This window comes from Haemaphysalis longicornis, unplaced genomic scaffold (assembly GCF_048455015.1).
Source record: "Haemaphysalis longicornis isolate Haplotype H1 unplaced genomic scaffold, Haemaphysalis longicornis Haplotype H1 scaffold_7, whole genome shotgun sequence".
Taxonomy (NCBI): Eukaryota; Metazoa; Arthropoda; class Arachnida; order Ixodida; family Ixodidae; genus Haemaphysalis; species Haemaphysalis longicornis.
In genome coordinates this window covers 114,275,012-114,301,147 of record NW_027526422.1, presented here as the reverse complement: position 1 = coordinate 114,301,147, position 26,136 = coordinate 114,275,012, and the positions used below count along the sequence as shown (strand labels likewise).

At 46.7% G+C, this 26,136-nt stretch overlaps 1 protein-coding gene across 1 annotated transcript in view; it reads left to right on the top strand.

Moving 5' to 3' along the window:
- Positions 1-2,003: 2,003 nt before the first annotated feature.
- The window catches only part of LOC144146835 (monocarboxylate transporter 5-like), a 59,953-nt gene continuing 35,820 nt past the window's right edge, over positions 2,004-26,136 (top strand). Inside the window, exons 1-2 of the mRNA XM_077678768.1 lie at positions 2,004-2,137; positions 11,277-11,539. Coding sequence (XP_077534894.1) covers positions 2,118-2,137; positions 11,277-11,539 — 283 coding nt within the window. The 5' untranslated portion in view covers positions 2,004-2,117. The remainder of the gene's footprint in view (positions 2,138-11,276; positions 11,540-26,136) is intronic.

The window sequence follows — 26,136 nt, the reverse complement described above, 5'->3', positions numbered from 1 at the left end:
AGTTTTGCGACGCTCAATTAGGGAAAGAAAGCCTGCAAAGCGTCTTCATTATTAACGGAAGAGAAACCTAAATCGTGGAGCTGTGTTATCTCCCGCCGACACAGCCAGGCCTGTGACGTATCAAATGAGCGTCATGCCTTTCCCCGCCCTTTCCCTTTCCATCTCCGTCTCCCTTGACTCTGCCTAAATACTGTCTTCTCGGACAAATAATGGTGCTCAGTCCCCGTCCTCAGTACACGCACCGTGTGTGTGTGCGGCGACCATGTAAGACACCCATACGTGCATTAATGCATTCAGGACGGGCTTGATCCCTGACCAATGATCGAGCGCGGAGTCACCAACGCAGGCAAGGTAGGACAGATCTGGATTGAAATTTGAAAAAAAAAATGTATCGAACTTGGCGTTGTTTCAAAACTTCGCAACCGTCGACGCCAATAATTCGGGAACACGCTTAAGACTGACAACTTGTGAGATGGCGAAAGCCTTGAGTTTTGTGTTGTGGGAGTCCGAGAGCACTAATTATTTTTCTGGACCACTCCTTGGCGGGAGGTAATAAATTTTCCACAGGCCGGCCCGCGCCTTGACGTACCAGAACACGGCCGTGGGAGAGGCTAGAAGCGCACCAGAAGATTCCTACACTTAGATAATGGCCAACTATCATGAGGATAGGGAGCGACTTCCTGCCACGACACAAATCCACGTTCGAGGAGCAATTAATTCATCAAAAGATACTAAAAGATCCCTTGTTCACCTCCGCCTACTAAACGGCTTGTCCCACATTCAGGACCAGGAGATCTCGTCACAATGTAAACACTTACGTATCTTCACCACAACGCAAGCGAGCACGGCTTCCGCCCGAACACTCGCACCCACATCCATTTGCAGTCCGAATATCCCTACGCTTTACCCTAAACGCGATTGGATGTTTTGTCGTACAGGTCTGCCCTCGTAGACAAAGTTAGGTTGGTAACTAGGCACCAGGTGCCCAACTCAGCCTATGGTATACAGTGGAGAGGAAGACCCCCTCATTTGGGGGCTTCACGCTGTCGTGTTCTAGATTAAAATTTTTTCCTCGCCGGCGGCATGTGGCTCAGTGGCTAAGACGTTGTGATGATGATTCCAAGGACGCAGGTTCGTCACGGCCAAGGTGGCTGCTTTTCACACAGAGGCTACACGCGAAAACACCCGCGTGTCGAGATTTCCGTGCATGGTAAAGTTCCCCAGACCGTCTAACTTAACTACCAGCCTTCCAATACGTCGATGTGTATAGTCCAGGTGTAGTTTCTGTGCTTTTAACCCCTGAGAACTTGAAAATATTATTACTTGTCATCCATAAAAATCTTAGGTGTTACGGGCAAGTAGTCAAAAGATACCGGGGCGAAGCAACTGACGAATTTGGAGCCTCTATTTTCATTGCCATCCAAATATACGAGTCCTGAACATAATTTATTTCCGTCTCTTTGACCCTAATCATGCCCAAAAACTAATTCGGAAAGCGCCACTTCACACATCGAGTCAGCACACAATTGTGGATGCAAATGCCACTTCGCAAGCGGTTCCCGGAAGCTGGTAACTTGAAAAGCACTGCATTAAAAGAATCTGTGCCGCGTCCGCAAATGTCGCATGTATGTCTAAAATGCGAAATGATATCTGTTTCGCGCAAAGTGTTTCATGGGTAGTAATACGTTATCGATATCCTGAACAATTGACAAATAATTGATAGGGGGAATCTGCTGGCCTACGCCGATTTTACGCTGGCCTACGCCCTCTTTACTAAAAAAGAGCGCTGGCTTGTGTTGACGTCAGCTGCGTGCTGAGGTTGCGAGAACGTTCACTGTCGGGCAGTTCGTTAGCTCCTCGCACGTGCTTCTCTGAAAGCTGAAGGCCCACGCCCTGTGCCCTAAACGGCGCCGCAGTGTGGAAATGGGAGAAACCCGAGAAACTCGGGCAAACAGCTAATCTCCCACATTTGTTGGCTCACTGCGACGAAACGATAAAGCAGCAGGAAATCGTGCCACCTGCGTTGCGTGTGACGCATGTGTTGCCCCGATGTCTGATAAAACCGGTCTAGCATTAGCATCGTAACGCAGTCTCCAAATGGTCGACCCGCTTCTGCCATGCCATTCGTCGTGAAAAAGTGAGTAGAAAGGGTTTAAAGCAAGTTTTGTGGTAAACCGCCGCTTTTTACAGGCCGGCACAAACAAAACTATTCGAGGGGTTATACTGCCACGCATATTTGTGAGAAGGAAAAAAATAACCTGCCCTTTTATAGTCTCATGGTCCCCTCACCTAGCAGGCATTTATAGGAACAAACTAGGGCGGAGGTGATATGACTGGTTAATGCACCCTATTCGTCGATTACATCATTGTAAGCATATGATTCATGAGGCCGGCCCAACTTTATTGTGGAAAGTTTAGATAAAATATTCAAGAATGCTTGCGCTCACGCAGAAGATTTGAAAGGCGAAGCTATACTAGGTGATTACTGGGCGAACAGAAAGTTGAGTTTTGGTATCGTTGCGGTTTCGGGATTTACGTCGGCGGCATGGCGTTCCAAAGAACACATTTTTTGCAAGGCCAGAGTGAGCTCGTTATTTCGGTCGACGTTTTCCTCCGCCGCTCTACAAGCGCGACTTATCGTCTGTACCGGATGCGTTGCATGCCGAGCCTCTCGAATCACGGCCTCTTCCTCGGCAGTGCGAAGTACCCGCGGCCACGCCATGTGCAGTCCATGGTCACCTACAGCAGCTTCGACATTCAAGTCGCGGCTCTTCTACGGTACAGAGCGTATTCGCACGATGACACGAGGATGAACGAACGACGGTCGTACGCTATAAAGTGTCTTTCTCGTTTCGAGCAAGTATTGCCACGATACGGCGAACGCTGGAATTTTTTTGTCACCGATGTTGGCCAATCTCCCTAAGTGGGTAAGCTTGCATTGACGAACCTGCCCTCCAGGCACCCGGCGGACGCTGGAGTTTTTCTTTTGGCCAATGTTGGGGGATCTCCAATGGCCAATGTTGGGGGGAGCCAATGAAAATGTTGAAGATACAAGAGATGAGAGAAAGAGAGAAAACTTTATTACTGAATAGGTGATCTTCACAAACGACGAGGCTCTCTTCTTTAGATGGGGGAGCCAGTGGCTAATGTTGCGGGAGCTTGACGAACGTGCGTTCGAGGCAGGCGTGCGCGAACGTTCGGCATTTTCTTCGTATTTTTAACTGAGGAACCTGTACGTAAACAATTTGCTCAACAGCTTCGCTGTGCAAAACCTGGATGTTATAATCTGTGATAGCTCTGTGCAACAGGAGAGCGATCCGAGCTTTGTGTCGTGAAGGTTTTTGCGAGAGTAAGCACGGGAAAAGAAATTTTTCTATCCGGTATAGCAGCTCATATAACTGACATGGTCATATTGGATTCTTCAGATTAAGGACGTGCGGTTATTTTATGTAATGTGTAAGAAATGCTTATTAAAAAATTGCCTAAATATTTCGAGAAGTAGCTCAAGAATTTGTGATGAAGGAAGTTGTGGCGCGCATTTATCAAGCGGCGAAGCCGCAGAATAATTCACGGTGAAAGCAGTGCTACAAAAACGCGTGTTTTTAATTAAACAAGATGAAGCGCGAAAGTCTTTTTCGGTAACTTGTAAAGGCCGTCTAACGTAGAGAGGGAAGCCATTGCTCAGGCTACAAAAGCATTTTGTTTTGCTATTGCGTATTACACAAGTCACTAGTTGATAAGTACAAGATTTGAAACCCAACTGGGTTTCTCCTTTCTTTCAACAAATGCGAAAGGCGTGCAGTTCAGAAAGCTCTATGACTAGCTTTAATATTTCCAACTAATTAATTTTTGCTTTCTACTTCCTTAAAATTTTTAGAATAAGAATCGCATACGTGCTCTTGGCTTAAACGCTAAACGATCAAAGCATGTTTTCTTTATGACGTGATCGGCTCTTTAATAGCAACAATTCCGGCCGCCTATGTTGTGAATTGTTTTAGGTGTACGTTTGTGTTAGCTTTTGTTTCCCATTTTTCACTTTACAGTCAAGCATCATGCATACCTTAGACCTCCGCTGTTCAGCTGATAAAAAATGTGTACTTCCCGCTTAGTCATTCTCAGGATGTGAGAAGCTTGGCGTATAGCTGCTCTTTAAAGATGAAAATGTTCGCTTACCTACGAATGATAAATTTTTAGGAAGGTGAGTAGCTTTTGGTTTATGCAGCAGCTGGTGCTTACGACAGTGCATACGTGCAAGCAGCTTGACGTTTGGTACTAGCCAAAGCTACCCCTACCGTTCATGCGAAAAACAGGAAACGCTCCTACAAAAACCCCATCACTCGTCAAAGAAATCGAGGGAAATGAGCCTATGTTGGTTTGGAAACGTGAATGCAAAAGCGTGACCGTCCCGCTACAGGGCTGCGAACCTTCGTTTCGCCTAGCATTTTTTAGGGCCTTTGCAATCTTGTCGCTGGAGACGCTTTGTTTTTCGACCCAACTTAACGCCTTTGAATTGCTTGAGTCGGCATCCTACGCGTTGCCCTACTGATTGTTCGCGCCGGCGTGTAATGGAAGAGCTGAAGACAACGGGGAATTTGGCTGCCTGTTCTTTCTCCCATTTATCTTCTCTGTAGTGGGAGAGGCGACCACGTCTCGATACTGCTAAGTGTAAGCTCTCTCTGTGGGATACCTCGATAATGAAACGTTTTTTACTATAAGGGAAGCCAATGCCGGGTGATCGATTTTTCGCGAAGCCTCCAGTGATAAACTGTTCCGCAGGTGCCGTTTTGTTTGTTACAGGCGACGCAAATCGCTTGCTTCCCTCAAGGGCCATTTAGGTGTCGCCTTGAAAAAGGACGCACTCCGTTTTCGCCAGCTCGAGCAATATCGCTTGTAGCCCATAGTACGTAGGTAGAGTTCGAAATATTGTGAGGCATGGTTGGATAGCATGTAAAACATGTCTATACGATCAGCGATAAATTTTGGAAGGGTAACAAAGAAGAGTCACTTGCACCAGAAACTGACATCGTAATTATAGTATATGCATCTCAACAAGCATTGTGCAGCCCACGAAACTGGGGTCGCGGAGAAAGACCCAACAAAGCCTATCAATTTTTTTCTATTGCATTGCGTCAGTAGCTCCTGCACAGCAAATGAAACTAAGGCTAACCGCTAACCACCGAAAAGCTAGAGTATCATCATGGCTAGAGTAGCTTTGCACTATCATAATGAATCTTTTTTAAACATTATGCAACAGCAGGTGCTTCTGAACATTAAAAAAACTTACACTCAGCAGGCTTGCATTTCATCACTGACTGCTCGAGTGGTGTTGACGTCTTTCTTCGTTTTATTAAATGACTGGGCCGAAGCCACCGCTTCAATTTGTATTGGGGCTTCTGGAAGGAAGGCGAAAAATTTGCCGCTTAGCCTCTTTTAAAAGACTAGATTTGGTCCTACAACCTCCGCAATTTTTTCTCTGCTGCTACTACCTTGCGGCGCCAACACGTAATAAAATGGGAGATCAATGTGGGAACTGCATGCGTACTAGCGAAGGATGAGATACATATTGGGGAATCCCTTGCGAACAGCGCTGCCATTTGTCAGTATGCCCGACAGGCACCTCGAAAACATGCAGTTATCAACCCGCCTGGAAGCTTGGAATGGGTTGAGTCCCGTATTCACTCGCATCTGTAATGGTATGACGTTTTTTTATTGCGTACAGGTGCCGTCATAAGTAATTGGACCACGGGAGCTGTGGCCGAACTGTATCGGAGCGCCGTGTAGCTGCACCGGCGGTAAATGAAAGGACGAGAACACTCATGCGTGCCTGTCGACGGCGATAGTCCATCTATACCTCTCAAACCACTTTTTAAATTTGGCTTCGAGCATTGCTCGCAGCACAGTGCTCTCGGCGACGGCGCTGATAGCAGAGACGAATCTGGCAGCGTCTCTGGCGCACTTCCCGCTGCCGGAGAAGCGGCGCGCTGTCACAGGAATTTGTAGTGAGGTTTTCGTTCAAATATTTTTACGTGTGTACGCTATCAGCGCCATCGCCGAGACCAGTATGCTGCGAACAATGCTCGAAGCCAAATTTAAAAAGGGGTTTGAGAGGTATAGATGGGCTATCGCCGTCGGCAGGCGCGCATGCGTGTTCTCGTCCTTTAGTTTACCGCCGGTGCAGCTACACGGCGCTCCGATACAGTTCGGCCACAGCTCCCGTGCTCCAATTACTTATGACGGCACCTGTACGTATTTCCACCTTCATTCCTTCGCTGGGCAGAGTGGCGTGTAAATTTTAAATGCAGGGCATTTCAGTAACTCACGATGTCACCCGCGTTGACGTCCGTAGTCCGCAACGTCGTTGTCTCTACTATATAAAAAAGAAAATACTATCCGGCGCCAGGTTTCGATCCCTCGACCCTGTGGGCGGAACGCAATGTACATGGTGCTCTACCCACTGCGCCACAAAGCCGACACAGAATGGGACGCTACTAACGCGCCTTATATCGTTGACTCATTCAAATTACTGCTGACTAGCGCTCTCTCGTCAGCAGTTGCCACAAGTGCAACAACATTAACGTAACGCAAACTACTTAACGTCGTGCGCCCCCGGAAATGCTCTGCATTTGATCGTGCCCCTCGCGAGGGGGATGTTTATACAGTAACTCCTACTTCTAGCGGACTCCTGGCGCCCTCTTTCTGCCATTGTAGAGACTATGAGGCGGTCTTCCAAGGGCGCCAAATTTGAATTCTACAAAATCAATTTTTTTTGTATTGGTGCACGACGGTGTTTTAAGCCTGTGAGTCATGAAGTACTACGCTCGATAGAAATGTTACCAGGTGAGTTGCCCTCAAAGGAAATCAAAATAAAAACCGAAAAGGCTCCCTGTTTCACCGGGCACCATCGATATGTCCTCAGCCGCATCCCCCGGACGGCCGATAACCAAAAGGCTCGTATCGGAAAAATTTCTATACCGCATATATCTTTCGCTAAGCTTACTTCCCTGCCAGGGACGGCTTGGACACTGGAGAGACATTTCTCTGTTGCGTCTGACGGATTTCGCAAGGTGCATTTCACCAACGCTGATGAGTTTTTGTTAAAGTAGAAGCTTTTGCTCAGGTCACAGGTAAACGGTATGCCTCCAGAAAGCAATGAGGTGGCTTTGCCTGCCAGTTATTCAGAAGCAAAAAGATGGCACGAGCGTCAACGCTGACATCAACAGTGTGGAACAACAGCTTCCACGTTAGCTTCACTATGATCAATAAATCAACGAACGGACATGACGGAGAAGTCAGTGAATTTATCCTATTTCTTGCACACGAATGAAAACATGGAGTACAGTCACTTGTTCACCAGATCCGAGCAGGTCCACACTTGCCTCTACTGTTTAATGTTGAACATGATTCACTATCGCTCCAGAGGTTGACTCTATAAGTATACTTAGTTTTCTTTGGAGAAAAAAGTACTTCCTAATAATATACATGCACCCAGGGTGTTTTTAATTTCGGGCTTTAGGAACACGGTTACTTTTAAATTACTCGTAACTACCGAAAAGCACAGTTTCCAGTTTACGTGTTAGCCTGGGAACTAGCTATTCGGGACAATAGTTGAGCGTTTCAAGGCTATGCTTTTTGGGGAGCTGAAGTGATTCAACGGTACTTGTGCCTTGTGTCTCATCGTTAACAGTAGGTGCGTGTGCTTTGTAGTTTTTTTAGTTATAGCGTAACTCGCGGCAACTGTAGGCGGCACTCTCACAATACAACTGCACAAATCCTCCTGCTCACAAAGGAGTTTGCTACATCGACTTTTATGGTTTTAGGGATATCTCTCGCTCGTCCAACACCTGGGACCACCTACACCTGTGCGCGGAAACTGCAGGCCGTATATGAGCTTTTTTTTTTTCAAACATAAAAGTTAATGGCACAATCAGTTCAGTCTAGAATACTAAAGTCACAACAGCAGAGATGAAACGAGTGATAAAATAGAACATTTGGTATCAACCATCTATGACAGAGAACTGGCGATGAAAGCATTCAGAAAACACTAGATTGCTTCGATTGCCATTATCCGAGTCTCTTTATTTTATTACACGGCAGTCTCTCATCACCCAACACGTTCACAGATGAGTAGAAAGTTTGCCCAACATTGAAAATTTATTCCTAAGTTTGTTTCACCATGTCAATGGCGCATAAACGTTTGGGAATAGGTTGGTGATTGAAAATGTTGAAGCTAGACAAAATGAGAGAAAGAGAGAAAACTTTATTTATTATTTATTACTTAAAAGGCGATCTTCACAAACGGCGAGGCTCGCTTCTTTAGATGGGGGTGAACATAGTGAGGTGAAAAAGAAAGGAAACAGGGGAAAATTACGCAGAAACAACGAATAGAAGGGAGAATAACTCGAAATAAATAGAGCAATTGTGTACCTCACATTCTTTGCTTATAAAACGTATAGAAATATTAGGTACGCACCGAAGTTAAACACAGAACCCGTTTCACACAGCTTAGATGTATACCGGCCGATTTCATTAATTTGTTGCGAGTTAGGAAAAAGCATCATTACCAGTCGAGATGGCAATGGCTGTCGCCTCGAACAGAGGACACACAAACATTCCTTTAAAAATTGCACTCTCGAGCTTCAAGGGCCCCAAAAAACGAACAGATACAGGCAGGGGCAGGCAGTCTATCCAAGCAAATGCTACCTGGCGACATGGTCGAAGAGAACGCCAAGCAGAAGGTACATATTCGCGCCGTGTACGCCAGACCCAAATGTTAGGCCTACGTGGAGCAAACCGGAGCGTCATTTTGGGTGTTCTAGAAAGGTGGTGCGTACCTCTAGACTAGTGCATACTCGCCGTGTGGGATTGGCCAACCAAAAAATCCATCACGAGAAAGCTTCGCGTTCAATCATCGTCGTCGTGAGACGCAGGTGCGCATAATTATCACATTATTCATGAGCTCACGCCTCATCTGTCACGCCACTTGGTCTGTACCACATAAGCCTTTCAAAAGGCCAAGAGGACTCGGTAAGCTTATCGACCCCACCATGAATACATGGTTATAGCAGCCACCATTCCCCAATTCATTGTTCTGTGTAGACTTCTTTTGCTCTACTAGTAGTAGTAGTATGTATGTATTGTTGGATTAGGCGGACTTAGCCTAGCATAACTGCCCGCAATTGCTCCGCCTAATCGTCCCCAATACGATATCAGAGATACCAAATTCGCCACACGTCACTTAGTCCTGTGGACTGCAAGAATCCCAGCAGGAGACGAGACACCTCTCTTCGCACAGTCCAGTGGTCCCTAGGAAAAAAAATGCCGTCCGATGTAGTATGATTCACTCCTAGCTTCTGGAGATCACGGTAAAAGTTAGTCCGCTCAAGGGTGATTTCGGAGCAGTTAATGATGTAGTGATCAATGTCACTAGTCACACTACACACGGGGCACACAGGGGCTGAAACAATATTAATTTTATGTAGCCAAGCTGGTGTACGGGCTGAGTCTGGTTTTACTCTCTGGAGCAGACAAGCTTCGGCTACCTTCCGGCCTTTCGTCACGACTGGTTGATGTGCTCGTCGCCACAGCTGCCCAAAGTACTCGCGAATGGTGTGTTGCTGTATGCGTTGGAAATCCCACCGCGTTTGCACCGTACTTGTAGACGATAAGGCATTTTTTGCAAGACTGACGTGCTACACCGACGTGCGACGAAATCCTCTGGAAGTGCACGGTGAAGCCTTCATACTTGAGCCGGTTTAGAAGTACTAGGGATCGCTGACAGGTTTTTTTTCCACAGGTATACCCTGCTGCAACAGGTGAAGGGTTGACTTTGCATCGCTGAATATTGTGACTTTTTGCCCTTCAAACAATGATAGTCGGCACAACTCAGCTTTTATGGCAACACACTCACTCCCTGTAGATGAAACCAAAGGCGTCACCTTAGCAGCCCACGAAATATTCATACTGGGTATGCAACAAGCCGCCGCGCACACCCAACTTTTTGTGTCAACCGATCCATCAGTGCATATGTACTGAGGGTCTCCGTATTCCCGTTCCAAATGCTCCAGCACCAGTGCTTTCGCGAGCCCATCTCTCACTTCTATGGCGAGTAGAGAATGCCACAGCGGGGTTCTTCGGTTTCCAGAGTGCCTGAGGCGAGAAACCGTCGCCTGTACAGTGCACGGCCCACAGTTGAAACAGTATCCCTTTACGGCGTCACTCAGGAACATTGGGGTCACGGACTTCCCTGCCCATTTACTGTAAGCACGTACAACGGCGACAGTTTCCGGCTGAGAGAATCGTAATTACAACGAACATAAGTACCTCAAGAGTGAAGGTTAAGGAGTATAAAATAATGGTTTTTTTCGTTGAAGCAGTTTGTGGCTAAGCTTTAGAAGGTGTGAGCGCTATCTCTTCGTTCCAAGGCGCAACATATAGTTCTAAAAAAATGTATAAATTTTCATAATTTGTTTACGCCTCACTCATATATGAGTTGCCACTGATTACGGACGTGATTAGGTGTCCGGACTGCATATATGGCTTGACTTCAATCACTGTTTCCAAAGCGCCAAGTTATTTGTTGGCAGATCGCGGGAGTTTGTAAATGCACTGAATTATTCACGAGAACGCCGAAAAAAAAACGACCTTTGCGGTACGCATTACTTGCCCCCTTGTTTTAAGCACAAAGGTTTTATGGGCATTGACAAGATACCTGCGATATTAGGAGTGGGGCGAAATACAACTTAAACTCTAGCGCATAACCAAAATCGCTCAGCCATAAAATCGGTTTGTCCCGTTGTAAGCGCTACGTCCAGCGAAGCTGTTAGTTGAAGGAAAAGAAAATGTAAGTTAGCGAAACGTGCGTTTGAGGCCTCCTGGGGAAGACGATACGTCGATCATGCTGTCTCATTGCTCTTTATAGTTTTAGTAGGAGAAATTATGTGAAAGGAACCTTTATTCATCCCAAGGTCCAGCTGCAGCTTGCATTTTGTTCAGTCTGTTGCAGCAATATTTAAGAGTTTTTATTGTTTTTAATCCTGATGCATAAACAATTGCAAAGGAAAGATGACTGATGGTTTTATAGTACTCGCTTTTAGCAACCGCACGCTTCTGCCTTGTTTTCTGCCCTCAAAACAGCCTCCAGCTGCAACAGCCTTCGCCCCTGAGGGAGAAATATTTGGGATGAAGCGATGTATGTTTTTCGAGCAAGAGAATGCATTTTGAAGGAATGGTTGTATAACAGGAAAGAATGCAGTGCTAAGGAAATTTTCATCTTTCAGGACCCCGGCAATCTTCACAATATCTTCAGAGCGCCATGAGAGGAAACCTAAAGCAACTGACGAAAGCCATGTCAGTCAAGTGCGACACAGTATGGATAAGCACTGGGGAATTGCTGCTGCTGCCGCCTTCGCATCATTCTTCAATATGGCCACCCAGATAAACTCCGGATTCTTCTTTGTGGCTATCATGAAGACATTCGGCGTGGACCACAAGGATGCCGCCTGGCCGGGGAGCGTGTTCACCATCATGACCTTCTCCGGAAGTAAGCTAGACTGACTTCTTGACTATACCAACGCAAAATTTTCACGACGTGGCTCTAAACAGTTGTTATATTGCCTGATCGGTTTTTGTAGAGCCGCCTAAAGTAAGCCAGTGAAGCATAAATATTAGCGGTGAATCTCCTTTTTTTTAAATAGAAAACTCATACCGGGTGTACAAAATCAAGTTTTATGTTTGTCCTTAAATTAGATACGGTGAGGCACGCGAAGACAACGTGTGAAAATACGTTATGTGACCAGAGCGACAAAGAGTGAGAATACTTATCGCTGTCAGCAGCCCACCTAACTAAAATTGAATAATTAACTTTTTGTATTCTACAGTAACAGGGTATGTCTCTATTGAAAAGTTAGAGGCAGTCGTGTTTTCATATAGTATTGGCCGGAAGAATTCTGTAGCTTGTCTGTGCTCCGAGATATGCGACTCCAAACTTTAATCGCCCTTCGCATAATTGCGCAAGCACAAGAGTTGGAACAGGCGGAAAGCTTCTGCTTGATGCCGTTGTACCGTCATATTCTGATTTCGCCAGCCGAGCGGGGATGGAGGACAGTGTCATCTTTGCCAATGTCCCCGCTCCGTTTTCAGACTAAGAGCCGCACGCAACAGCTGCGGCACATCACGGAGGCTCTCTCCGCCGGTCCTAACTCTCTTTAATGCGTAATCATGCTAACAACAATTGAAGTTTGTACTCGTTATACCGGAGAACAGACACGCCAGCAGAATTCTTCCAACTGATACTGTGTAGAAACCCGACTTCCACTAACCTTTCAATACAAATATGCCTGTCTACTTGAGTAACAAAAAGTTTGATTATTCAGTTTCAGCTAATTGTCCTACTCAAAGCGATAATTATTATCTGAGTTTGTGTCTCCCTGACAACATAACTTATTTGCACAGGCCGTCTTCGCGTGATACCCAGTGCATATATTTTGAAGAAAACCATAAATCTCAATTTCGAACACCCGGTATACCGTATACAGACTACATACAAATATTCTTGATATATTCTGCAGGATAAAGCTAATTAGACTACTCTGCGACGGATGTAAGTTTACTATTGTGACATAGCCCTCCCTTTTGGTTGTGCCATCTGCCGGACTGTCACACCATGCAGGGAGAACTTTATATGAAACAACGCGCTTGTTTCAAATACCGGTTCATATACCGCAATGTGCCTCTGTTCTCCAATAAAAAAGTTATAATACGAAGGCTGAGCGTTTAGCCTGTTTTATGCATAGTCCCTGCACAAAGCTTTTGCAAGTCGAACGTAGTAAAAAATTCGGCTGTCCGTAGATTGACTATCAGTAATGTCCTGATTTCCGTAACATGCCGAGCATTCGGTGTAAGCGAATGAATTAGCCATTCAGTGCCATTTATGCATCTGCACAATGGCGATAACACATCGTGACGCTCGTTTTTAAGCATCAATATCAAATTATGTGGGTTGATTCGTTGTTCCAACAAACAGTTTTGGTGTTCCAACAAACAGTTTTGGTGTGGAGTGTAGACTCCACGTCTTTCTTTTCTTTTGCTGGTATAAAAACCTCACCCACAGGTCCAAAGCAAGCCTAAATTTAATGGCAGTCAATTCAATGCCAATGTGGCGATGTTCGACGAAGGTGAGCTGGTGTTGCACGGTTGAGGATTTCCTTTATATCGTTGTTGTCCCTCGCCCAACCACTTAAGCTGGTTTCCATACTAGTCTGCATTTTTTGCTCTGTGGTTGTAATTGACAAAACAATATATTTCATGATCGGCGTATAACAATTTTGACGCATTGGCTCCCAGTCAGTAATGAACCTACTATAATTTGCATTCACTTGCCTTCCGTAGGGAATTTGAATCATTCGTATTGGAGCTTTGAAGCCCTTAGAGAAAACGAAGTGCGATTTGAAGTAGTTTTACCTGTATAATTTAAAAATGCTGAAAAACTCAAGTAAACTATTTATGTCAATGGTACTGTATACGACGAATGGTATGCATGAAAACTTGTCGCAGAAATATCTCTCGGGTAACTGAAATTGGGTGCTTTGAAGGCTGAACTTCGGCGATACTAGTCACGTTTCCAGTCACTGGAGCGGTTCAATTTCGGGATCCCTTCAATTTCTGGCTGTACGGTTATGAGGGGTGCCTTTAATATGCGATTGAACCAGTCCAAATTACAGGACTGTTATTCCTCTCTCCAAGCACTATATCTACGTCAACTCACGCCCACGTAAATACAACCATAATGCACTTTATTCCACCCCTAGCAGAATTGTTTTAATCTCAATTCTTACCAATGCTCGGTACTTCGTGAGGCATCCGCAACCTTACTAATCATTCCATCAATCACTATGAGGTTCGTAATCTGTATTAAATATCACTTTAATTCTTCTCTATGCATGCGTAATTCATGTTGTTCATTCCAGTCAATCATTGATTTTATTTACCCTTGCTCACCTACCGCTGTCATTTTTTTTCTCTGAATTCTTCATTACCAATCATAACCATAACCATAACCCACCCTAATCCCACATTGTTCCACGTTGCTGAATTTTGCCACCGATTACTGATAAATCGAAATGACATCGGTCGTCATCTTTTTTAAACATGGCTGGCTAGCTTTGGTTCACTCCTGGGGTTCCTTGGGTGAATCAATATTTTTTGAGCCGAAATTTAGCGCCATTCGTGTTCACTCCACGGTCCTTCAAGCTCACCTTCCAATGAGACATACAAATCTTTCAAAGCTTCAATAGCTTTGCGGTTAGCGTGATTTGACAAGAATAATGCCTGCGTAAGCTCAGAGTAAAGCACCAGCACATGCCCTGTTATTCCGTGCTACTCTTTATGACACGTTCAAAGGAGTACTTTTGGCGATATCCTGTTTGCTGTAAACAACCAATGTTTCAAACGGTTTTGATACATGCTTGTCTGCCGGCAAAATTTCCTGTGCCATCTTCGAGAGTTTTCAGCGTGGAACAGAAGCTTTCGTTAGTTTCATTCCTTTCTTTGTGGCTGATGCCGACTAAGGGGATTCCCTTAATCAACAGCTTTCGGCGGCTATTCTACCCGCATCACAAAATTCACAAAACTATGTATTAGAAACTGAAATGTTGTACAATATTGTGTGCCGCGCGACACCTGACCTTCAGGGCACAGTGAGCAGAAGAAGTACGTACTAATCACGAAGAACCGAAATTCTCGGAAATCTGATTGTGGGGTTTAACACACCGAAGCTACACAGGCGATGAGTCATGCCGTAGTTGAGGGCTCCGGGTTAATTTTTCCACCTGGGGATCTTCAACTTGCGCCGAAATCTCGAACACACTGGAGTTTTTGCTTTTCGCCTCCTTCAGAAAAGACGCCGCCGTGGTCGGGAATCAAACCTGTGTCCTTGTTCTCCGCAGCACAACGCGTAGCCACTGAGCCATAATTCTAGGAAATCTACGGGAAGGCCGGCAGGCGCAGATAATTATCATCTTGTCTTTAAAGTGTTTCATAAACTTGCATGGACGTCTGACGCCACCCTGAGTTGCCAGGCGGAATCAGTTATGCGTGATGTTTGGACGTGCCGGCCAGCGGAAAAATGTAGGCACAAGCGACGTACCCGCCCCCACAAATTAGCAGCTGAAGAGGGAACAACTAACCATGCAAGCCCTGGAAACAATAAAAAGACAGAGTGGTGGTATCGTAAACATGGGCGATACAGGTCGCATAGCCGCCAACCTTTGAGAAAGATTTCCAGCTGAAGCAAGTGGCAACACCCACCGGCAACACCAGCAAGAACCAATGACAAGTGAACAAGTAACTATCACACGCGCACATGAACGATTCGGGTATCAAAACATGAGGAGCATCGGAACTATTTCGGCCGCAAGAGCTCCTCTCTAAAAATGTGCAAAAACAGAGCAATGTTTCCAACTGGCATTCATCATAATACTTCAGCAAAATTTGGGTGCCAGCTTGGCCTTATGTACATCTAAAGAAAATTAATTTTAATTTATTTACTCATTTCTTTTAGTACCTTAAGGGCCCGTGATAGGAATTACATAGTGGGAAACAGAACAAAATGCAATAGTCCGGTTCAGCGAGGAGCAACTTCAAAAGAAAGTTCTTCATCAATCCATCTTCCTTGTTGCCTGCTTCTTTAACAATGCATGTAGGACACAATTTTTTGTCATAATTTGACGTAACAATTATATGTAAAGCGGACGCCTATAATTTAGGTTGTGCTTTGAGACTTTGTGCAGGGTAAGCTGACTAATTTCTTCAATTCTTTGTCGTAATTTTACTGTTTAGGCTATTTACGCGATATTTTATCATCCTTTACACGGAAGTGCGTCTGTTGAAGTGCTTCGTTGGCAGTGTTGCCTTTCACGCTCGGATACGGCTACCTCTGGTTCTGCTCTGGCGTTTTTAAACCACAAAGGCAAGGGGTAATAAGAAGGGGCTCGGTAATCAAACACATCACCAGCCGCTTGATTTGGGGCACAATGAGTCATGCTTAAAATATCACAGCGAAGCAAATATACTTACCGCCGTAAATACCGCAATACAAAAAAAAAATTGCACGGGAATACCGCTTTTTTACGAGAAATAGGCATTCGCAGCGTGTCAAATGCTTATTTTTAGCACAATAAACACTCGATTTTAAGGGACACTGAAGTGAATTTGTCAGCTTTCTGTTTATGTTCGCACCCGCCGCGGTGGCTCAGTGGCTAAGGCGTTGCGCTGCTGAGCACGAGGTCGCGGGTTCGATTCCCGGCCGCGGCGGCCGCTTTTCTGATGGAGGCGAAAAGCAAAAACGCCCGTGTGTACGAGATTTCGGCGCACGATAAAGATCCCCAGGTGGTCAAAATTAATCCGGAGCCCTCCACTACGGCGCGCCTCATCGCCTGCGTTGCGTCGGCGCGTTAAACCCCACAATCAATCAATCAATGTTTATGTTCGCATTGCATTGACTGACCCAAATAAACAAAGTTTCCATCATTTATCTGGTATACAGACTGGAAGAAGAAAAGATAGGATGCGACATGTGCGGCCGCCGCAACAACACTAGTGACGCGCATTTGAGATGCGATGTGACTGAACGATTTTCAAGATTGGAATTCAAACCAGTTTCGGTTTCGGTTTTGTGCAATACCTTATGCTTGCTGGTCCGACGTTATCGTTGACTGGGCATTCATGATATCTCAGGAATTGGCATACCTCGCTTCGGCCATGTTGTCGGCTGTAAAATGCGTCAGATAAGCCAGCCAGCACTGCTTAGAATCGTAACGATCAGTAGCCGAGGCGTACGCAGTGGCTCAACTCCCTCCGCGTCAGCGGAAACGCTCAAATGCGACACGATCTGCCCCCACTTTTGGAGCTTGCTTGACTCGTGCCTGTGTAATAAGAGGCGTGTTCGCACTAGGTCGAGGGTCGGCTGATGCGGCGTTGTACCCGCAAGCAGTCGGTGCTTATGTTAGTACCACGTCAACGAGAACTCCCCAGCACGTCAGAGTCAGTGTGCATGCATTCTACGATCTAGCTGGCGTAGCCAAATGGTTTTAATAGAGAAAACATTACCCCAAAACAAAACAGTATAATGAATTTAAATAAAAAGTACATGCACTATCGAGGATTTGAACTTGTAAATTATCAAACACTAGAGACAATGCCCTAAAGCACTCGACCATAACCACAGCGGTTACAAGGGGGAAATATAAACTTCATTTCATAAAATTTAGTTATTTGTTTTTAGTTTCATCATACCCAGAAGCTTACAGGGAGGATTAAGAGAAATGTGAACAACAGAGCACACAGCCTCCGACGCATGCTGCACCATCTGGCTGCATGCGCACCTCTTCGAGAGCGTTCAGAGAGCGGCCTAAATTTATGGGAAATGCTTGGTCGAAAAGCAACGCGAATCGTTTATTTTGAGGCACCTTCTCACGCTGCGTCACCACTGAGCAGGATGATCGTTGAAGGGCACCATGCTAGCTGCAGTCAGCCTGCTGCTTGCTTGGCTCCAGAATGTAGTAGATAACATGATGCTCCGTGGCGACAGACCATAAAAAGACGCCTCAAAATAAATGACCGGTGTCACTTCTTTATCAAGCATTTTCCATAACAGTAGGGCACACTCTCAAACGCTCTGAAAAAACTACGCATACGCGCAGTTTACTGTCAGTGCAGCCAGACGGTGCGGCATGCGTCGGAGGCTGTGTGCTCCGTTGTTCGCAATTCCTTTAATCCCCCTGTACATAGCGTTTTCCTGAATAACTATCGTGCCGTAAGCGTCCTCCCAATTCCCACAAATAACTCATCTCCAGCGAGTCCATTCCTAGGCAGCAAAGCGATTGCGAGTTCGTGGCCGTGCTGCTGACTGCTATGCAAGTTAACCCAACTCAAAAAGTGCTTCCCATTCATTGGTTTTATGGTTCAAAATGAACTTTTCGGTTGATTTTATTATCTTATTATCTATATTAGCTTCGATGGTTCTTCTCCCGCCTTCAATATGCCTTACAATTTTCTACTAGCTAGATTTTTTTACTACCGAAAAGCGTTTGTGCGCTTGCGTGGCGCCACTTTGATATCATAGACATAACTAAGCTTGGTAAAGTCTACAAATTAAAAAAAAAACTAAAGGCACATTCTTCCACGAACTAGAGGTGCCGTAGCCTAGTTTCAAGTGAGCGAACGAATCCCGACACACGCCGGCGGCCGTTCGGCTGATTCTGTTGCAGGGTCGGCGAACCGCACAGAAGCGTACTGAAGCCAAGCGATCTCGAGGGTTCATCATACGTAACGTCATAGGAAATCGACAAGGAGGATGCAGAGAGGGAGAATCAAATTTGAACTGAGTTTTCTATTAAATAAATTCTGTACACGCACCAATCGTGGTCGAAACATAACCTATAGACTCGATATACTATTATATGCAACGCATCTCATTCACCCGCCTTGTCCCTGCATCCGGCGTTATCGTCGTCGGCATCCGCCCCTCCCCCATTCTCCTCGCCCCGCCAGCTGCGCTCTCCATCGCTCACCCCTTCTCCTCTCGGATAGCGAACACTCTCTCGCGAGGGGCATTGGATTGGATTCGATTGGATTGGCTTGGATTGGCTTGGCTAGGCTTGGCTTGGATTGGATTTGGATTAGATTGGATTAAAGTGGATTGTGTTGGATTGTGTTGCGTCATAGCCGCGGCAGACGCACTGGCGCTGGCGCGTCCCTTCACCCATGGAGGAAGAAAAAGTTAGGAGACGGCGCCGCCGGAGAAACGTGAAGCCTATAGGGACCGGGCGGCCGTTGTATGGCACCACCGTCGTTTCAGCGAACAGCGCCGCCCGTGGCGAACCGCTCGTCAGTGGAATGCCGGTGGCGGTCAGGGCAGCGTAGTTGTGCATGGCTTTCTGTCGTTTTTCTGCGGTGCGGCTTGCAAAGCGTACTTAATCCCACGTGCATTTTTCAGATCGGTAAATCTTGAGTGTGGATGTGACGTTTACGAGGCATGCCATGCGTGTTATTTACGCCCATACTCAGTATTTACAAATAGCAGACGACGCTCAATGCGCCAAACTGGAAGTCAAGCTGGAAGTGAAAGTTCGGTGCTTCATGCAATTTTTTCATGCCTGCATGCAGTTTCGCGAATCGAGGAGTATATTGCCGCTAAATGCTCCCACAAAGCCGGTGTGTGCAACCGATCTAGGAATGCTGCGGCGCTGGCCTTTGGCAGTTGATGACGAAACGGCGTCGACGTCGTGCACAAGCGAAAGACAAAGTTGGAGGGTGTCTTCGAAGATTTACCTCAAAACAGAAATTGTGATGAACGACGCTTCCGTAACTTCATTACCTACGGCTGAAACGTGTTTAATTTCACAGAAATGCTCTTACTACAGTCATCGGGAATCGTTGATAGAATAAATACCGCATGATAGTAGAATGTTATTGCTTGTCATGGAGAAGCATTGCTTTACAAGAATTGCAATGGTTGCTGGCTAGTTGGTAAATGGTTTTTCAAAAACCAATTCCTGCGTGGCTGAAGGACGCAAGAGGGGAGGGTGCCCGAAACCTGTACTCAGCTTCACAACTTAATGCTGCGGTCGGTTTACAAGCTGCCACCTACGCTTGAAAAATCATACACACCTCCGTCTAACGACGATGATGGTTTATCGCAAAGCTCTATCGTATGGATTTCGTTGGTTGCCTTCTGCATTTGAACTTTGACTAGTTAAGCGTTGAATTTGTCCAGCACGCAGTTTGGTCTTTTAATCGCAGCGTCTTTGACTTTGACCATTGCCCATTCGATTTCGCAGGAAGAAAGCTTTGCGTTCAACCATCATAATCATTAGACGAAGGGCTAGATGATTTTGCTTTTTAATTTTGAACTTCCATGCCACCTCTCCAAATCTAACCTTTTTCCAGCGTGTCGGTAATGTGTCTGTGGTGGAGGACTCGGGCTCATGCACCGATATTTGAGGCAACTAATCACGCGTTTTTGGTGTCTTGCATTACACGATTTTTTTAGGTACTCGGTAAAGTATACTTAAGCATTAAAAAACACCGGCTGACGTTAACACTGCCACATTTTTTAACTATCGGTGCCAGCCTTTATTCTACGCAAGTGGTAAAACGGGAAGGGGAGGAGGGATGGTTTGTAGCTTGGGCTGTTGAGTTGGTGAATAACTTTGGCTCTTGATAAAATGACCACCATAAACGCGGGATTTCCACTTCGGCTTTCAGGCTGCCATGCTGTCACAGTGTCGCTCACCAAAACCGAAGGTACAAAGCTCACGGTTACAGAAAGTGTAAACTACCGCAACATTTCTACGGCTTCACGGTAATCCATCTCGTATGCAGGTGCCTTTCTATTTAAAGCACACGTATCGAGGTATCCCAGCGCTAAGGCTGGCGTAGAAACCGTAGTCACTGAAACCAGTGAAGATAATTTAAAGTGGTAGAAATGAATTCTAATATTGCTAATAGTTTTATTCCTAGTCAGATCGCGCGGAGCCAGGCGCAGAGCGCTGCAAAAAGCGCTCGTGTCAATGTGGCCCTTCCCCAACCTTACAAGCATCCAATAAGTTTGCGTAGCCATTAGTGCATTTAAGAAGAAAATAATACTAATAATAGTAGTTTTATTCGTACTCAGAACGGGTGGAGCCAAGCGCAGATCGCTGCAAAAAGCGCTCATGCCATTGCAGCGATACCCAACTTTAGACGCGTCCGACAAGTTTACGTAGTCATTACTGCATCTAAGAACCCAACACATCTGTTTAGACTTCGTTTCATCTCATGTCTGATCACAACGCCACCAAAACATACAAAGCACCGAAGCAAACACGCAAAAACAACGGGAGGCTGTGTAGTCCAATGCACCGGCTCATTCCACTGACGAGTGGAGCGCCGAGTGGTGGCGCCACCCGTCCAGCTGCCCGGTCCCTATACATAAAGAGTAAAATCGAAGTCGGCCCAGGCGTCACTGCACCACGTGACCCCACCGCACCGCCTCTGTATACGCCTCGAGCGCGGCCTGTAGGGGCGCCACTGAAATCCCCCTAGCGGCCCGTTTCGAAAGCAGGCGCGGGAGTCCCCGGCCCGTTCCGCCCTGTCGCCGTTGCTTTTTGGCTCGTTCAAGACAGCGATTTACCGTTTGTCCGCGTTCGAAATACCGAATAACGTGGAGCAGGCACTCTGTTTGCAAGCGTGGTGTGTTCGCGAGAGTATAAACGTTTATGACGCGATCTTAGTGAGATCTATATGATCACCGGGCGTGTGTCACAGGCCGGCGCCCCGAAGCCAGCATTTGCATGCAGCTGATTGCAATTCCGCTGCCCCGAAATTTAGTGGCAGTGTCTCCGTATGCGGCCGTATACACACTATGATTTAAATCGACTTTGTGCACTTACAAAATCCAGCGGAGCACTCATACCTGACAGCACGTAAGTTACGCCTGCCAATATCACATATCAGATATTGATCAGTACCATGAACAAGCCAATGCGGCATACATTTCACAAACACTGTACCAAAGAAGTACGATAGATAATGCAAAATTACACCCCGGAGTCAGCACACGACGACAAATTTAATGATGGGTCGTCTTGTCCCGATGTGAGCGCTCGCAAAGATTCATCTGTTACATTTATCCTCCACGAGAAGCGCGAAGATGGGCTTATAGAGTAATCCGCGTCCGCGTCAGACTCTTCTTCGAAACATCGTCATATGACACAGGGAGACTGCAGAATCTAGCATAAACCGAAATCAGAGACCCTTATCAGATACGACACTCTTCCAACGAGCCCGTGTGTACGAGATTTCGGCGCACGTTAAAGGTGGTCAAAATTAATCCGGAGCCCTCCACTACGGCGTGCCTCATCGTCTCCGTTGCGTCAGCGCGTTAAACCCTGCAATCAATCAATCAACTCTTCCAAAGACACCTCGTATCGCTTGTGAACTGCCTACCCTGCAGTCTTCAAAAAATGCGTTCGCCGAGTGATCAGCCGTTCGTTGAAGGCAAAAAACAAACGAAAAGTGAACACGCAGCTTGTGTGTGTGATTACTAAAACGTTCAGTCGTTGATTTCGCTCCGCATTTGTAAACAAGGATAGTTGAGCGTCCTCCTCCTCCCCCCCCCCACCCCCCTTGTCTAGCGAAATATCAGTGCATTTCGCATCTATAGTTCATCTCACAAGCTAGCTGCAGCACTGTGGAGGCTACATTGTTATCAATAGTGCGCCCACTGAGGGCGCCTAATCCGCCGTGAAGGGGGTCCTGAAAGGACACTCCCTTCTCCCCTCTCGGCAAGTGGCACCGCACGGCCCCGGCGCCTTTTGTCGCTTCCTTCGCGGTGAGTTAGGCGCCCTGAGGGGGAAAACAATGTAGCCTCCACAGTGCTGCAGCTAGCTTGTGAGATGAACTATAGTTGGTCTGGTGAATACTACCTTGCTCAAACAAACGTCTTTAGCATTTCAGAAGCTGCACGCGCTGTTTTTTTTTTTCATTCCCGTACGAATATTATATTTATTCCTGACTTGCAGACCATTAATTTTCCCGTGGTTTCATTAACATATACCTTGGTTCTTACTATAAGGCATGAGTGGGCATATATCTGACAATGCACAGCCTTTGAGTGCACTTAACATTTTCGCGTGGCTTATATTCCCAAAAAGGCACAAGTTTTTGTCAGCTGTTGGGTTATCACATCCCCGAAACATATTTTTCTACGTCGTACATATTCGAAGCAAAGCCGCATTTGTTGTCTGCGCCGCAAAACGAACCAACCTCTTACAGTGCCAATATCAGGCCTAAACGAGGCGACAATAAATAGAATTCACTTGTGCTGACGTGTTCGAAGGTGACAGCGGTGGTATGCTGCTGCCGTCGCCGACGCCCACAAGAGTGGCCAAGACGCGCGCAGAACCGCCTCCCCGGGTAGCTCTTTTTGGCGTTAGAGCGCTCTACCAAGACGCAGCTGTTTTTTTGAAGTGCCCTAAACATGCAGTTAGCTTACAGACGTCACCATAACAAGTTGTTTAGTGCGCGGAAAGGCAAAGAGAAGCGAAAGAGAACCAAAACACTGCATGACCACCTATCAGCCACGCAGCGCTAATCCCGCTAACGCCGCGGAGAAGCGGCGGCAGGCGGCGCAGCGATCGCGAATCTCGAGGCGTCTGGGCCGCCGCGCTCTTCAATTTCGTCTGCTCGAAACTGCTCTGCGGCCCGTTGTCGCGAAGCCTGCTATATGTTGTTTTTTTTTCCCACGGCTTTTGTCTTCCGCACGTACGCGGCACTCCTGCCCGCACACGGGCATGAGATCGCCGACCAGACAAATGCAGGAAGGACGGGGAATAGCTACCGCCAACGAAACACGAGAGATGCCCCGGAGTCGGAGACCGCCGCCGCCGCCGGCCCACCCGACCTTGGAGGGCCGACTGCGGCGGGTTGAGAAAGGGAAACGGCGGAGGGAGCGGCGTCAACGGACCTGGGCTTGCGAAGGCTAGCTGCGTGACGTCATGCCGTCTCCTAACTTTTTTTTCCTCCATGCCTTCACCGTTATGCGCGCTATTGGCGGTGAGATGTTTGAGTGGCGCCCCCTGGATCTGACGTCAGCTTAGGGACCCGCTCCGCTGTCGTCTGCTACACTCGCCCCGCTGCTACACCCGCGCCGCGGTCGTCCGGTTCTGACTGGCAGCAGTCCCTTTGCTAGAAATCGCCCGTTTTGATGCTTTGGTGCTTTAAAAAGCGTGTTTTCAATCAGATTCTGACGGCTCTGAATAATTTCAAGCTTTGTCCCGCACAATTTTACAACACACGAGGAGAGAGAGAACGACTTTCAGAGAGCATCGCTCAGACAATCGTGTGTAACCCGCCCTCGTCCTATCTAGCGTATTTGCGAGTTTCAGCGCTCAGAGCTCCTGGACAAGTATTCAAAATGCGTATGCTTCCCTTAACTATTTCTGAGATGCTCTTATGAAGACTCAACAGTCTAATGCTACGCATCAAGCAGCGGGTCGCGCAGCAGGAAATAAAACGGGTGTTTTCTCTTTCTTTCGTTGTTGTTAGATGAACGTTTTTTTTTTTTTTTTCTGTGCCCAACGCATTCATTTTTCTGCACCGTCCTAAACGTCCTAGGAGGTTTGGGGATGTTTGCGAGGCTCACAAAGTTCGTCTCAATATTCAATGCAATAAGATCTGTGCTACGGCGCAGATAACGTTGTCCGCAGTACTCGAAGGCGGCTTTTGTGCACCTAATTTCTATCGAACCATCGATATCGTAACGAACTCGATCTCAACCCGAAAAGTTATGACATGATTACGGTGTTGAAAACTTGATATACTTGCTAACTAACGCAATCGATAGTATACATGCCAATTTTCAGTATAACACAATTCGAAACCAATGAATATGTCCAGACAGCTCTTTATTGTTTTCCAACCCATTTAGTCACGAAGAACAAATCCTGGCCTACTCGGGATGACGTTCGGTGAATTGAAGAATGAATCTTACTCTCTCGTCTTGGACTGAGGAGCCTGCCCACTAACCAGCTCGATTTTACTATTAAAGTTTTCTCCTCCTCCTGGTCCTCCCTCTCTTGAGTGCAGTTTTACTATAACGCCTATCTGAATATTGGGATGATATGGCTGTGGTAAATGTACCGAAATATCCCTCCAAATCTGAACAAACATAGCCGTACTGTATGTTTGCCTTACAGGTTACTCGTTTTGCTCAATAAGCCTGCATGCTGGTTACAAGCCTGGTATAAAACCAGCACGCGCCTATACACACAGCAGGCTATTTGGAAATCAACCTACATTATTTGAGCCCCATAGTGCATGTCGGCACACTTTCATGCCGTGACAACGTAAAGTGACTTGATACAATAATTTCGAGTGTTAGGCAAGATTGCCAAATCTGTTTTACCTTACATACGATTAGCTGGAATCGTAATGCCTTCTGCCAAAGCCGACAGCCCCGAAGGCCTGGAATTTGTTTTGGTCTTCCATTTTCGCTGTTGTTGGTTGTCAGCCTGCGGCTGTTACCTTTGTTCGAAGACTGCTGAACACAGAGGCTGACGCCTAGCTCCGACTCTTCGCGCTCCGCACAGGACCACCTTCGCAGCAATGCTAGGGTTGCCACCTTTCCCCGAAAAAAAAACCGGCCCTTCAGGAGGGGGGGGGGGGGCGTGGCATATAGAATATGTGTGTTGAAAAAAAGACGCCATGTTTTTGACATGAAGTGCCATGTGCCATGTACTGTAGCGTTTTCTTAGAGAGGAATCAACATAACCTTTGTACTGAAAGTGATTGAGAGCTTGGTTATTGCTCTGTATGCGCTTCACTGAAAAGTAACCGCAAATGCTGACGGCGGCAGCAGCATTTCGTTGTTTTGTTCCTCCCTTAGGTCCCCCTCCATCTCAGGCAGCGCGCTCGCCCGCGTATTTTCTCTGCTCGCGTGTCTTTGCGCAGCTTGTCGACACATATTTATCGTCTTAGTTGTTGAATTGACGCTTATAAATCGCCAAAACGGACATAATCACGGCACGAGGGCCGAAAAACCGGCCAATGACGGCCGGTTTTAAGTATGGACCGGCAACCGGCCCGCTCTTTAAAAAACCGGTCGGGCCGGTCCAAAACCGGGCAGGTGGCAACCCTAAGCAATGCATGGGCGACGCCGGCAATGTTTTTTTCCGGAGCGGTATCAAAAACTATACTTAAAATCACGCCTTGAGCTAGTTTACGCTGTTTTAAATCTTTTGTTACGAAAAAAAAGTTGCGCATTCGCGAGATCGGCTGCGGACAAGCACAAAATCTCAACCGCGCGCAAAGAAACAGCATAGAGAGCGAGCCCGAGCGAAGCAGACGACAAATGCGAGAATCCCTAAGCCGACGTCACGGAGGCGCGCTCCGCAGCGCCGCCCGTGGTCGCGCTCACCGCCAATAAAACGCGGTGCCTGCGCCGCTCCGCTCCATCGTTCCAGCGCCGTTACTCCGCTGTCCAACGCTGCAACGTGAACCCCCTATGCGTCGCATCTACACCGGGGTTCCCGCGAGGGGAAGTGGTAGTTCCGTGTTCAAAGTTTTGTTCAAAAATATACTATTTGAACAAAACTTATA